The 14,532-nt window shown below is 45.3% G+C and overlaps 1 protein-coding gene and 1 long non-coding RNA gene across 2 annotated transcripts in view; one reads left to right on the top strand and one right to left on the bottom strand.

The window, feature by feature from the left end:
* Positions 1–14,532, top strand: part of LOC135906396 (uncharacterized) — a 91,995-nt gene that overhangs the window by 31,936 nt on the left and 45,527 nt on the right. The gene's annotated exons all lie outside the window — the stretch shown is intronic.
* The window catches only part of LOC135906392 (glutamate receptor ionotropic, kainate 2-like), a 114,683-nt gene that overhangs the window by 18,050 nt on the left and 82,101 nt on the right, over positions 1–14,532 (bottom strand). Inside the window, exons 12-13 of the mRNA XM_065437772.2 lie at positions 11,460–11,658; positions 8,527–8,752 (exon numbers count right to left, since the gene is read on the bottom strand). Of these exons, the coding sequence (XP_065293844.1) occupies positions 8,527–8,752; positions 11,460–11,658 (425 nt within the window). The remainder of the gene's footprint in view (positions 1–8,526; positions 8,753–11,459; positions 11,659–14,532) is intronic.

Here is a 14,532-nt window from a genome sequence, read left to right on the forward strand (position 1 = left end):
AGAGATATTAAATGCATGGTTGTGTAAGCGCAAATATCTCCCGAAGAGTAGAAAATTGTGCAATTAAGTTAGTTTAGCCTCCTCATTCTTGGCGGCACGGCGCCATGTTTGTCGTCTCGCTTTATTGGTCTCCGTCTCCTGTGCTGCACCCCCCCTCCTCCCCACTTAAAGAATGAGCAAAAAATATATTACCTTTCTTTGTCGGTGTTATAAATGATACTGCAGAAATCTGAATAAAATTCTTTGTTTCTTTTCTAGTTTTTGTCTAGTTATGCCACGCGCATGCACTCTTAAAGAAACGACTGTTTGCCGTGGAGGAGGAGGAGGAAGAAACTTTATTAGTAGAAATGAGCCGACGGTAAAATCATCCGAGGTGGGCGGCGTCCCTAGTCCAGGATGCCGTGGGCCGGAGCCGATACCTTGGCCCTGCTCACCAGGCGTTGCTGGTCTTCAGGGCTCGAGCTTGTCAGCTGGGCCTCCCACTGCTCGATGGTTAGTCCGGTGATGGGCGGTGTCGATGAGTTTTGTTGACATTCTCATACGATGTGGTAGAGGGTATTGGGCGTAGAGCAGAAGGCGCATTTGTGAGTGTAGCCCGTACGACACATGGCGTATAGCAGGGTGCCGTGCGGGAATGTGCCGGTCCGTAGTTTTCGGAAGATCACCGCCTCTTCTCTTGTCAGCTTTGGATGCGGGGGTGGATAGATCCTCCTACCCAGTCTGTAGTGGCTCAGGATAACGGCGTATCTTTTCGGGACGCTATGTTGTTGGTCTACCGGTGCTGTGAACCCGGTGGGATAGCCCGGAGAATGTGATCTCGGGCAGCGGCATTAGCCGCTACATCACCCGCCAGGGACTCGTGTCCCGGGGCGCAGACAATGCGCAGTTCTGGAAAATTGTCTCGTTTTTCGAGGATGCTCAGGGCTTGTTTGGAAATGCGGCCCTTTTGGTAATTTCTCCATGCTGTTTGTGAGTCGGTGATGATTGTGATTTGATCTTTTTCTCGCTGGACCGTAGTGGCCGCCAGGGCTATCGCTGTTTCTTCCGCGCAGTCGATGTCTGGAGTGCTTACCGAGGCCGCTGCTACCTCTTGTCCTTGGCCGTTGATCACGCTGATAGCGTGGGCCGCTCTGCTCTTGTACTTTGCCGCGTCGCTGTATCGGACTTCTTGTTTTGGTCCTTCGTAGGCCTTACGTAGAGCTTTCACTGTCGCTCGCCTCCTTTCTCTGTGGTATTCAGGGTGCATGTTTCTCGGGATGCCGGCCACCGTGATCTTCTCCCTCAGGGGTAGAGGAACCCGTTGTTTTGTGGACTCATATGCGACTGGGTAGCCCAGCCTTATTAGCGTGTCCCTACCCATGCTGGTGAGCTTGAGTCGCTCTATCTGGCTCGTCTTGTGGGCCTCTACTAGTTCCTCCCAAGTATTGTGGATGCCCAGGCTGAGTAGCTTCTGCGTCAACGTCGTCGGTGGAAGCCCCAGTTCCAGCTTGTAGGACTTTCGTATTAGGGTGTTCAATTTGTCTCTCTCGCTGTTCTTGAGACCCAGGTACGGGGTGCCGTAAGTTACTCTGCTGATTATCAGGGCTTGTATTAATCTGATTGTGTCCTGCTCTTTCAGGCCGTGCTTTTTTTTTGTCACTCTTCGCACCGAGTGCCGTGGCAACGAGAGGAAAAGGTCTGGCGCAGAACTGGTCGGCTTTCTTGAGCAACGTTATATAATAGCCTGCAGAGAACTCACGTTTCCCTTTGTTCTGCGGTCAGGAATTCTTCACTTGTGCAACACGATTTGGCATCTATAGGAACCACTTGTGAGAAGGCCCGCGCACTATCGCGCTCAATATCAGCTACAACGCGAAAGCGCGTGACAGAGCGGTCACGCGTTGTGGGTAGTCATAGGCTCACTCGCTCTGGCATTGTAGGTGCCAGCCTAATACCTGGACAATGAGCTGTAATAGGACCACATGACAGCGACTATTGACAATTTCATCGTCTTGTACAAAAGGACATTAATTAGCCTTATATAATGCCCTAGAATAACGCGCTATATTCATTATGATACAGAATTTTTATACAAGCTAAGCAACTGTTATGTTTAGCTTAGAATGCCAGGCCACCAGGCAACGCCATTCATAGCTGATAAATGAGAGATGCGCGGCACGTACGTGCGGCGCATCTTCACACATACATTAACACATACATTCACACATACACCTCACACATACATCTTCACACGTACGTGCCACGCACCTACTTCACACTTCGATCGAGTGTGAAGTAGGTGCAAGCAACGAGATGTTTTGATGTTTTGGTATTCATACCACTTTCCAAAATGACCTTGAACTAACCTACAGATGGTGCATAACTTGGCAGATGTCCGTTAACGCCTCCAAATGTAAGCTAAGTTCGTTTAGTCGAAAGCGCTCTAACTCAGTGTTTCACTATTGCCACACTATTGCCACTATTGCCTTTCACTATTGCCACTGCCACATCGTACAAATACCTCGGCGTTTACCTTTCATCGGACTTATCCTGGACAACGCATGTAATACCTGTCTCATCCAAAGCTTCCCAATCTCTCGGCTACCTGCGTAGGAACTTGGGCAACGCGCCTTCTAATGTACAAAAATTTGCACATCTTACTTTGCCCACAACTAGAATATGCTTCATCCACCTGGTCACCATATCAAGATTATCCAATCCATATGTTGGAAGCCGTTCGGAATAAGACAGCCAGATTCATCTCTGCCAACTACGGCTATCATTCGAGCATTATCCTAATGAAACAAAACCTTGCATTTCAGCCATTGGAAGATCACCGCATCATCGCTTCTTTATGTCTGTACCACAAGTAAGTACATTTATAGTAGTAACTTTCACTGTTTGCGGCTTCATTCTCCTGTGCGCACGTATCGACGCGTTCACAACGCACTTAGTTTCGTGCGCATTCATTCTCAAATGCAGGCACTTAACTAGAGATATTGCATATTAGAACGATCTCCCGGACCTCATTCCACCCATCTCTAATCGTAAAACATTCTGTGATAACCTGAATTCTTTGAGTGCTAATATTGTATAACGATGTCGCACTTTGCTATTTTTCTGTCATGTAAAAACTGTTGCCCTCCTTACTCAATGCCCTTCAATGGGCCTGTAAAGTATTGTGAATAAATAAATAAATAAATAAATAAATAAATAAATAAATAAATAAATAAATAAATAATGGGTGTTATTTGGTTTTAAAACGTAGATGACCAATAAAAAAGGAAAGAAAGAGCAAAGAAATTAACAGATTGGAAACAACTAAGCCTTTGGTTACTTATGAACGCAATGCCGCATGTATGACTGTTCAAACCAAATGATTTGCATGCCGACAAGAACTAATTACACTAGCTCATTCCTGCGTCATAAAGGCAAAGGCGAACCTCTTACAATGTCACCGTCTCTCGCGAACTATGTTTTGAAGCACGGATGCCGATAGCGCAAGCGCAGTGGCGGTTGTGAAGGTGGAACTCAAAGTGAATTCCATGGTTGTTATCCAGTATTAGACGTGGCTCATTGCCTGGCTTCTTTTCATCTTGGAAATGATAAGTAAATGTGGTAAAAGACGGTCAGATGAAATAAAAAAAGAACTGCGCACGAAGAAGGCCATAGCCAATCTAAATCAAACCCAACAGCAGGGTAACGAGAACGTTCAAAATATTTCGGAAATATCTGTATTATTCCGCAACGAATGACATTTGGAATGTCCGAAACAGTAAAGATCTGTTTCGCGGTGACTTCATCAGACATTTCCTGTTCGGCTACTACGAGTAATCAGTGAGCAAACGCATCTATATACTTCGCTGCACTAGGCTTACAATGAGCTTCAGAAAACAAACAATTGACGGTCACCATCCCAGATCTCTTGATCATCGTCATCAAGGTTTTTTTTATGTCCGCTGTAGGACAAGCACACCTCCCATCGATCTCCAGTTACCCCTGTTTTCTGCCCGCTCACCCCATCGTATGCCTGAAGATTTCCTAATTTCATCACACGGCCTAGTTCTCTGCCGTCCTTGACTGGGTTTCCATTCCTTCAGCACTCTTTCTGTAACTCTAATCGTACACTGGCTAGCTGCCCTACGTATTACATGTTCTGTCTAACTCCATTACTTCATCTAAATTTCTAATAGAATATAACCTGTCCCCCCGCTAAGTTTCTGACGCATATGTTAGTAACGATAATATGCAGTATTTATACACACCGTAATGCCTGCCGTATGTGCTATTTCTTGCCGTAACCCAGGCTCCATTTGTTTATTTGGCCTGGATAAATATACTCGTGTACTGATTTTACAAGCTCACTGCCAGTCATGAATTCTTGCTCTCTTGCTAGGCTATTTAGCATTATGTTTAAATTTAGGATGTTATACAGCAACCCTACTCTTACACTTCCTTGGCTAAGGTCCTTAATCACTTGTTGCAAGTCATTTACAGCGTCACTGAACAGGACAATGTCATCTGCAGACCACAAGTTACTTATCCGCGGCCCGTTGATGTTCATACCTAAGATCGCAACATACACGTCATTTAATCACATTGTTATGCCAGGGCAGGCGCTCATTCGCCTTCAATGTTACGCACCCTGCGAGATTCGCTTGTTTGTGGAGCAAATTCGCGCAGACAAATGAACATCTAACGGGCATGTTGGAGTCTAAGTGAAGTGGTGAAGGTAAATGCTTTAAATTTTAATTTTATATGTACAAATGCTTTTATTATCATTCCGCAACGTCTAACCTCATTCCGAATTTATGCAACGCGCCGGTTCCAATTTTAATATCAAGGAATGTTGATGTTTATGTACCGCGCCATTCAGAATCTATACCGAAACTTAAGCACCAGTTCACGATGATGCACAGCGTGAAATGTCGCCGCAGTGATGACACAAGGACTAAGACGTTCTTTGATGATTGTACGTAGAAGAATGTTAAGGAGAGGTGTGTGCCGAGATACCGACACCGCATAAATATCTGAGTATATATATGGATTTACACCTCTGGTAAGGAGGGGGGGAGGGGGGGGGGTCACAGTGGCACATACCCGTTCTGTAGGATTAGCAGTGAAAGGGCACACGCGCTGTTGCACATACGCGGTGGCTTGACAATGGGGTGCGCCAAATGAAAATTTGAAGGAAACTGCTGAATACCATGCACTGTTTCATTAAAAGGTATCGATGTATCGGTATACCTATATATGAAGCAACATTATAAGCGCATTTTTACCTTGTTATTTATTGTTTGATTCCGCACAATATAGGAGCGCTTACTATTACTTGTTTACACAGCTGGCCTACATCGTTCATGTCTGCACAATTGGTCAGGGTATTGCACTTCTGTGTGTAATGATTACAACTGATCTTGTCATACTGCCTAATTATATTGCGGTATTTGTCTTCTGTTTTCGATCACGCATTTACCTTGCCTCTGGGCGTAAGTTGGTTCGAACTCGTCGCCGGACTGTATTCGTGCCGGAGCATTGTAAAGCTGCAATGTTTACTTTTTATTCCTTCACCCCGGTTTCTCTTTTATAGAAAATGCGTTCATTCAACAGCTTAGCGTTTTCTAGCAGTATTCAGGAGTTTACCTGTGGCGTTTGAGTCCTCCACATGTTGTCCAGGAATAACGAGAATTCTTCCCAACGTTGCATGGGATTCCCTAAACGTATCCAGGTGTCGGGGGCTCACAATATCTGTTTGTACAAATTAAGATAATTAATCGAAAGTCACTGAAGGGTTGCGATATTGTTTTTCACCGCAATCTCGGAAGACGAGGGAGAGCTTAATTAAAGCTGAAGATAGTCAGCCCTGCTACATGCATGGGCTTGTTACTCCAGACGACACGTGGCTGACATGGCACGAAGGAACCACGTAAAAAAATATCTAATAGAGTTGTAAAGCAAATGTTTCAACGCCTTGGAGATGTTTTAGTTGATACTTTTGACTTACGGCGTAAGCAAAACGAAAGAAAAGGAGCTGCGGACAACCGACAGTGTATTGTTCTTTGATCGACCGTCATCTGCACCGCATACATTCTTTATGAGCGATGAAAGACCACAGGAGATGATAAAATGAATTACACGCACCCTGTAACGCCATCATGTGCTTTCACAACACCGTCCACCGCTTCTAGCGATGCTAGAGCCTTCCCAGGACAAAGACCCCCGCCGCTTCGCTGAAATCCCGGAGTCTTGAAAAATGCAGCGTCCCATCCAGAAGAGGGCAGCTGCCTCTCCTGTCGCTTTTGCGACGCCACTGTTTGTATCATCGTAACAACGACAAAACATCGTCCGGTACATAGCAGGAGGAATCATCTGATGGCAGGGCAGCACGGTATGATTGCGTGCGGCTTCTTCGATGTTTGAACGAAGCAGCTTTCGTGTGAAATAGCAGAAGAGTGGTTGGGCTCGTGTCCTTGGAGTTGATCGATCGGATTTACGGTATATTTCTTCGTGGGGTCAGCGGCTGGGCGGTACGGAGAAAGGGAGAGGACGAAGCATATACACAATGCAAAAAAGCATTGCACTGGCAGCACACCAAGCGTTGCTTCACACTGTTTTTCAGTTAGGATGAGAGATGACTATATGTTAGACCATCTAACATTAAATGGTTTCGCTTTTTATTTATGTATTCTCGTCGCTACGGTCATACAAAAAATTAGCGTTTGAATAAATCAATGCAAAGGCACGTGTGCGCGAAAACTGGGAATGCGATCCCACATTTCGGAATATGTAATCTGTATGGAGCAGCACTTCTCGATAAGTTATGGGACGTCGTTTCGATCTAAATTTATATTGTAGCAGAGAGGCTATCATGATACAGTGGAAGCTGTTCTTGATATTTTGGCGAAAAACAATACAAAAAAACGTTCATTGAAGAAGTATAGCGGTTGTCTGTGCAGAATGTTTGTAATTGTAGTCTGAAAGAAGGGAAAAACAAAAATGAACCAGGCATACAACTTTTACAATAAGCCTTATTATAATGTTTACGCGGGGGCGCGAAATGACTAGTAATTATGTTTTTAGAACACGGGAAAATCAGATTCCTTGCCTAGACGTGAACCGCCAGTTGTTTACTTACTAAACATTGTGCAACATGAGATTCCTCGTCCTATAGGGCCTTTTGGACTTTTGGAAGTTTAGATGAACATATATGGTCAGAAGCACTGACCTTACTATACCCGCCGTGGTTGCTTAGTGGCTATGGCGTTGGGCTGCTAAGCACGAGGGCACGGGATCGAATCCCGGCCACCACGGCCACATTTCGATGGGGGCGAAAACACCCTTGTACTTATATTTAGGTGCACGTTAGCGAACCCCAGATGGTCGAAATTTCCGGAGCCGCCCATTACAGCACGCCTCATAATCAGAAAGTGGTTTTGGCACATAATACCCCATAAAGCAGCTGACCTTACTGATCTTTACATTTCGCAAGTTACTTGGGCTTTGATCCTCTTCGAACACAAACATTATCTTCCCCTCACTGTGACCTAATTCACTGGGGATAAATGGCGTTAGCATTTCTTGCCACTCAATCATGGCTTGCATGAAGCCGCGGCTACTTCAAATGACTAATTTTTACGTGTTTTAATTTTACGTGTTTTTTGGTGCTCAGGCGACGAGCCCAGCCTGGAGCTGTAATGCGATTTCCAACCTTGGCCGCTGCTTACCACCGACGCAAAAAAATGAAAGCAAAGAAAGAAAATTCGGCAGAGACACTTAAGACTGCTTAAGTGCGGGAATGCGAAAGCATTACAGTCCTTTTGGGGAAATGTTTTCGTCACGTACCCAATGACGCACGCACTAGCCGACACCTGTAGTCAGCCAGGTGGCTGCTTCGTGACGTGTACAATGACGCAGACACTAGGCACGTCTTTACTCAGCCAGAACTGTGGAACTTCCATTGCGTCGGGTAAGCGTGCTCGTCCCGCACCGTGGAGGCTCGGGTTGGAGTACTACCTTGACCGAAATGTACCAGCTCTTTTCAGAACCAACAACCTAATTTGTTCATAGGAACCTCTTTCCGAAACTTAACGTCAATCCGAGCATTTCTGAAGTGTTTTCTTTCTTTTCTTTCTTTTTTTACTCTGCGCCATCGTCCATTTCTCGTACCATCGCTCGGTCACACCGCCGACGCCGACGCTGACGACGACGACGACGATGACGGCGGATTTTCGCGTAATTGGATATGCAATGCTTTCACGTTAAAACAAGCAAGCAAAAATTTAATTCGCTTCTCTGACGGGCCCAGCCTACGATATTATTAGGCACGCCGTAGTGGCGGACTGCGCATAGTCTTTTTTTTTTTTGCTGCCTGGTGTCCTTCAACCTGCACCCAATACACGGTACACACGAGCGTTCTTGCATTTGGCCCCCATCGAAACGCAGCCGCCGCGGTAGGAATCGAACCCTCCACCTCGAGCTGCAGGAGCGCTACACCATGGCAACCGAGCAACCGGCGGCGGTTACGTGCCAACGATCCCTTGTGCTCACCTCGGGCCGTGACGACGCCGTAGGCCGAGTGGTGCACGAACGTGTCGGTCATGGTGAACTCGCAGTCGCTCTGCGTGACGTAGGCGGCGGTCGCATGCTCCATGATGAAGGCCACTTTCCCCTCGTTCTTGACGCGATCGAGACCCTCGGCGAACGTGCCCGGGTTGTTGCGTCCGCTGCGTTCGACGAACTGCGACAACCTCTGGTGCAGGGGGACGTTGGAGTGCTGCGAGAATCGACGAACCCTTGTTTTGTCACTTCTTCCGGTGCTTTTTAAAGGCAAACGCCTTTCTTTATTTTTTCTCCGCGAACGCCAAGTGCAACAGAGTGGCACGCTGAGCTAGTTGATGATGCTTCCACGACTTTCGAGCGAAGCGTTCACCTATTCTCTATTGTGCCTTCGTGGATTCGTTGTGATGGACTTAGCGCGCTGTTGTATAAGACAGAGGTCGAGAAAAAATGTCTTAGTATTAAAGACGCATGCCGCTCCGTACATTCTTTTTCGGATATAGCATTTCTAAATTAGTGTATTCTATCGTTTCTGTTAAACATTTTTCAGATCATTCGAAAACAATCCTCGTTGTCTCTTTAAATGCAAAACAAATAAAGAGCGCGCTACAAAATGCAGCGGTCTTTACATGGGTCCTTGTGTTCCCGATGCAGCCATGCGACTGGCGCTGTCACATCAAATGGGAATGCGAAAGGAGAATATATTGAGGAAAGTGTTCACTACGCGTCCAGGTAATGTTGAAACGAAAAGAAGAACGGAATAACGTTTGATCACTCCTTCTAATGAAATGTGAACAGAGCGAAAACGTTTTTCTTCCGCTTAAATCCACAAGAGAAATAAGTGAAGGGCGCTATAAACACACGCTATCTAACTCGTAGTAAAGGCAAGGCGCAGAAGACCAGGACTCAAGAAGAACACAAACGACAGGACCGGTGTCGGTCCTGTCGTTTGTGTTCTTGAGTCCTGGTTTTCTGCGCCTTGACTTTACTAATTCACGCATGAACCAACCAGCCCAAGCAAGAGCCTTACTTGATCTAACTCGTGTTTGTTGAATTAAACTTTTTTTACCCAGTTTGTTCGACTGGCCGCTCACCAGTTGTTTGCGATTCGCCTAACCATGTCAACATCTGCGGTGATTTTGCGTCTGCTAGCATCAGCCGCGAAATTAACGCTATAGGAGAAAAAAAGAAGAAAACTTCGATAGAGAGCTCGTCCCGCCTGGAGACTCAGTCGAAGCTATAGGCTCTTTGCGTGGAATATAAATGAAGCAGCAGTGCATGTGGACGAAAGGACGTAAATATTGGTGTAAACAACTTAAATATTCATGTTTGTTGGACTTTCTTTTACGCACTGAGTGAGTTCAGCACTGACGTCGCATATAAAGGAGAATGCGAGCTGGCGCAAACACCCTCGGCAAATAATCTCGTCGATATCCGTTATCGAGGCCAATCTTTCTTTCTTTCTTGGTTTATCCTTACAGTTTATTGCAGTAAGTATTTCGTATAAGAGAGAACAATATTCTGAATAGAAGCAAAACTTCCTGTCTGGCATTGGGGGAAAGCTCGGCTCACGGCGTAACCTTATCTCAGCACCGTATAACTCATGCCAAACAGGGCACCCTGGTTTATGAAGTTAAGATCGACCGCCGGCACCTTGAGTGTACTGCTTTTTTGAGTGTACAAATGTATGAGGACAAAGACAGAAACTGGATGCTAACGGTGCTTCTGACACGGCTGCTCAACCTCACAAAGCTCAATTTATCATTTCCTTATACGCTGTATTTCATAGCTGGAAATTCTGCTATAGGTACGGCAAGCTTAACGCGAAGCCCGTAGTATTAGCGTGTAGATCCACTGCAGGAAGCTTTAGATGATAGGTCTTCTTCAGCAAAGCAATCACTTCCTAATTCATTAGAGTACTAACTGTTCTCACCTAATTATTCTTTTTTTTTTGTATACAAATGCACTCTCCATGGGTGGAAATAACTGTGAGTACGTTCTTTCAATTTCCGTTGATGTAAAATGGTTTTTCTGGCGTATAGGGTTAAATCTTCATGCATTCTGTGACAAATAACTACACATTACGCGAATGCACACTTGTGCACTGTTAGTGAATGGCCGTGCAATATAAAGTTTAGCTCCTGACAGGGAAGAATCAATAAGGCAGCCCTCCTTGAAATATAACAAAGAAGAATCAATGTTGGCTTTTGACAGATTTTCGTTCGTACGAACTTGCACTGTCTCGTTTGGCGCTGTCGCCCACGTGTGCACGCAATCATCGCGTCTTTCCTTGCACTTTCTTTCTCATTCTTCATTACCATGGCTCTCCTCCCTGAGCGTAACGTCGCTAAACAGACGGCCTTTCTTACCGTTTCTTGTTATTTTTCTTCCAATCTTACTCCTACGTGAGAGACGGGGGAGAAGCACTCCTTACTGGATTCTGGAGATGCTTACCTATAGTCACATGCCTGGCATGCTACTGTAGTTGACGAAAGTGACACACAAAATTACCCATTCACACGTTGCACACGCACAACAGACACAAACACGAACTGTGACAAGTAACTAAGGCGTCTGGTCGAGGCCAGTGTCTCCCATTAGAGCAAACACCTGGTTTACACAGCCGTCATCCACTCAGTCCCGTCAGTGTCCTGGTACTAGATGCCCTGTCGTTTAAGTGGACGATGGGTGCGTAAATCAGGCCATAGAGCGCCTTCGGTGCGACCAAAGAACTACACCAGCACTGGTCCATCGTCGAACTACGCGGCGAAACGCGTAGAAACTGCCACGTAAATTTTTAGGCGGATTCTTTTTAGCAACGTTTCAGACCACATAGTGCGTGCTAACGCGCGGTTAACTGAAAAGCAGGAGTCGTGTTCGTTTTAATCAGAGTTTAGTTGAAGCACGCAAATCGTGCGACTCACCTCAAGGAAAGCGCGTGTGCTTCCACCTCGTATGGCGATGTAGGTGAAGCCGGGGGTCTTCATGAGCTCGTCGACGGAGTCATAGTCCGGTCCGCTGTCTTGCCACAAGATGCTCTCGCACAGGTTGCTCACCACGATCGCCAGCACGATGAAAGTGAAGAAGTACCAGAAGCCGGCCAACACACGGGTCGCTGGTGCCCTGCAAGGATAGGGAATGCGTAGGGAAAACGGGGTATACAGTGGGCTGAACGTGAATCTTCGCGCATGAACAACCTCGGTGGCTCAGTGACAATATATACTTTTCTACTGCCGATCGTAAGGCCACATGTCCAATTCCCGGCTGTGGCGCCCACAATCTGACGAGACCGATAACGGCGCGTACCATGCTTCAAGTTCTGGGGCGTTACGTTCCAAAAACCACGCTCTTATTATGAGGCACGTCGCACGGGGGCACTCATAATTAACTTAGACCACCTGTGGTCATTTAAAGTGCACCTAAAACTACGTACACGAGCGTTTTGCATTCCGCCCACCCTCTCCCCCCTCCAATCTAAGTGCCGGCCCCCACTGCCGGCACTGCGCTGGGTGGCAGGACGCTGGGTGGCAGGACTGGCAGGACACTCATGCAGTGTGCACGTGTTCTCACTCAACACAGATTATTATTATTATTATTATTATTATTATTATTATTATTATTATTATTATTATTATTATTATTATTATTATTATTATTATTATTATTATTATTATTATTATTACCAAATGATGATTATGATGATTTATTGACATCATCTTCGAAACGAGGAGGTGACAAATAGTTACCTAGCCGGTTTGAGATAATCGGGTATGCTATACTTTTTTTTTTCATTCTAGCATTTTTTATACAGCTCCTTAATCGTTCTTTACCTTTCCCAAAACCTTCCTCAATAGCTGCCATGCAGCTCTACCTGTGCCTGTAACGAATCCGACCGCATCACATTCTTCCCTACTCTTCTATTTTTTAGACCAATGGTCGACCGGAGAGGCTAGAGACTGGAAGACTGGAGATAAGGCAAGATTGTTTCAGTCCCCAAAATAGGTCCTCCAGAGTTATGCAGTATTTTTTCATCCCGTTTCACTCACCCGGGTTTGTTGCAAGCTAATGGGACATCTTATTAACTTTCATATCATAAACATTTTGGTATCTAATGACCTATTTAATCCTATGCAACATGGCTTTCTTAAAGGACTTTCAAGTGACACTGATTCAACTTCCTTTATTTTTTCATAATCTAAGTTCTAACCTCGATTTGAACGTACCTGGCGATGCCCTTTTCTTAGACATTGAAAAGACATTTGACAAAATTTCACACGGACGGCTACTCCAAAAACTTTCCCGTCTCAACATTAATCCATTTGTACTAGACTGAATACGCAGCTTTCTCACTAAGTCGCAGCACTTTGTATTTGCTAACATGCACTCATCAAAACGATCGCCTATATTTTCGGGCATATACCACAAAGCACTGTCCTCGGACTACTGCTCTTTCTAATTTACATATCTCACCTTCCTACTGAGATCGGTCGTTATATTCTATTGTTCGCAGACGATTGTGAAATTTATCGACGAATAACTAACACTTCAGATATGGACTTGCTTTAAGATTACCTCAAGCGCACTGAATTATGGTGTAACGAATGGATGATGTCTTCAAATGCTAAAAAAAAACTAATTTCTTTTCATCGCAGACAGCTTCATCAATCAAAGGAATACACCATATACAGCTCCGAAATATCATTCGTTGAATTATGTAAATACCTCGGCATAGGATTTCAAACTACCGTAACTTGATCACACCATGTCATTAACATAGCCAATGCCGTGAATCGCACCTTAAGTTTTCGCCGCTCGAACCTTAGACTCGCTCCCCCATCAGTAAAAATTATTAGCTTACGTCGTATATGTCTGCCCTAAGTTAGAATATGCACGTTCTGTCAGGGATCCTCATCAACGTAACCTATCTAATACGCTTGAAATCAGCTCAGAACCGGAGAGCCCGGTTTATTTACTCTGAACATTCGAATCATGCAAGCGTTTCTGAACTAAAAAGCCCGTGCCGGTCTTAGTAATCTAGAATCGCGACGTCATATTTTCGAGACTGTGTCTTTTTCTTCCCTAATTCTATCATTCGCCCAAACTAGAGCTCACTGGCTCCAATTCCACAGGTCCAGTAGAAGGTAGTTGAATTGGAATCGATAGATTTCTCCGAACCGTTGCTTCAATCTCGCCGCGCATGCAAGCCCCGAATCTAATGTATGGCCACACTTGCCACCGTGCACACAGGCCCTAGACTGTGAGTGCGAGCCAATGTAATGCCCTATCTCAGAGGCCTTTTAGGTGCAATAAAATTAAATAAATGAACGGAAATACTGTAAACGTATATTACCTGTCTCGACTGCTGACCGGATGGTGCTTTCGTCCACTTTAAGTACGAGCGCTTCTAGAAAGTGGACGTTACCTATACGGGTCTTGCTAGGTGAATATCTTCAATAGAACTGCGACTTGAGCGAGTCGGTAACACTTCGTCTTGAAATAAAACAGCGTGGATTAAGCGGGGACGGGTGAAAAAAGTGGCACACGTCACAAGCCTTGTCGCTTGTACTATCCGTCCTCGTTCTTGCGGGCTGTTTTATTTCGAGACGAATATCTTCGCGTTCCGTTAGGTTATGCTGAGTGGTCTCCTTATTTTTGTTGCGGCAGATACCTGCCTCGTCTTGAAGCGAATATTTGATCTGCTATGTTCTTTGTCCTTAGGCCACAAAACTCGATCCTCAATAAGAAAGGCACTGTCTATTTGTGTTATCGTACATATCTCCCCTTCTAGTTGCATTCTTGCCATTCTTCTAAATATCCATGGTCTTTCTTTTCTTTTCATTCTGGGCATCCAATTTAGTGTCTCTGTTTGTCTCACTTTGTGAATTACGTGATGCTTTTGCTGACGTTTTGACGTCGTATTCGTCGTCGTGCGGGCTCAACAAGGCTTCGCTTAGGCCGACTCCCACAGTGTATGGGATCTATACATGGCTTCAAAGC

Source organism: Dermacentor albipictus, chromosome 5 (assembly GCF_038994185.2).
Source record: "Dermacentor albipictus isolate Rhodes 1998 colony chromosome 5, USDA_Dalb.pri_finalv2, whole genome shotgun sequence".
Taxonomy (NCBI): Eukaryota; Metazoa; Arthropoda; class Arachnida; order Ixodida; family Ixodidae; genus Dermacentor; species Dermacentor albipictus.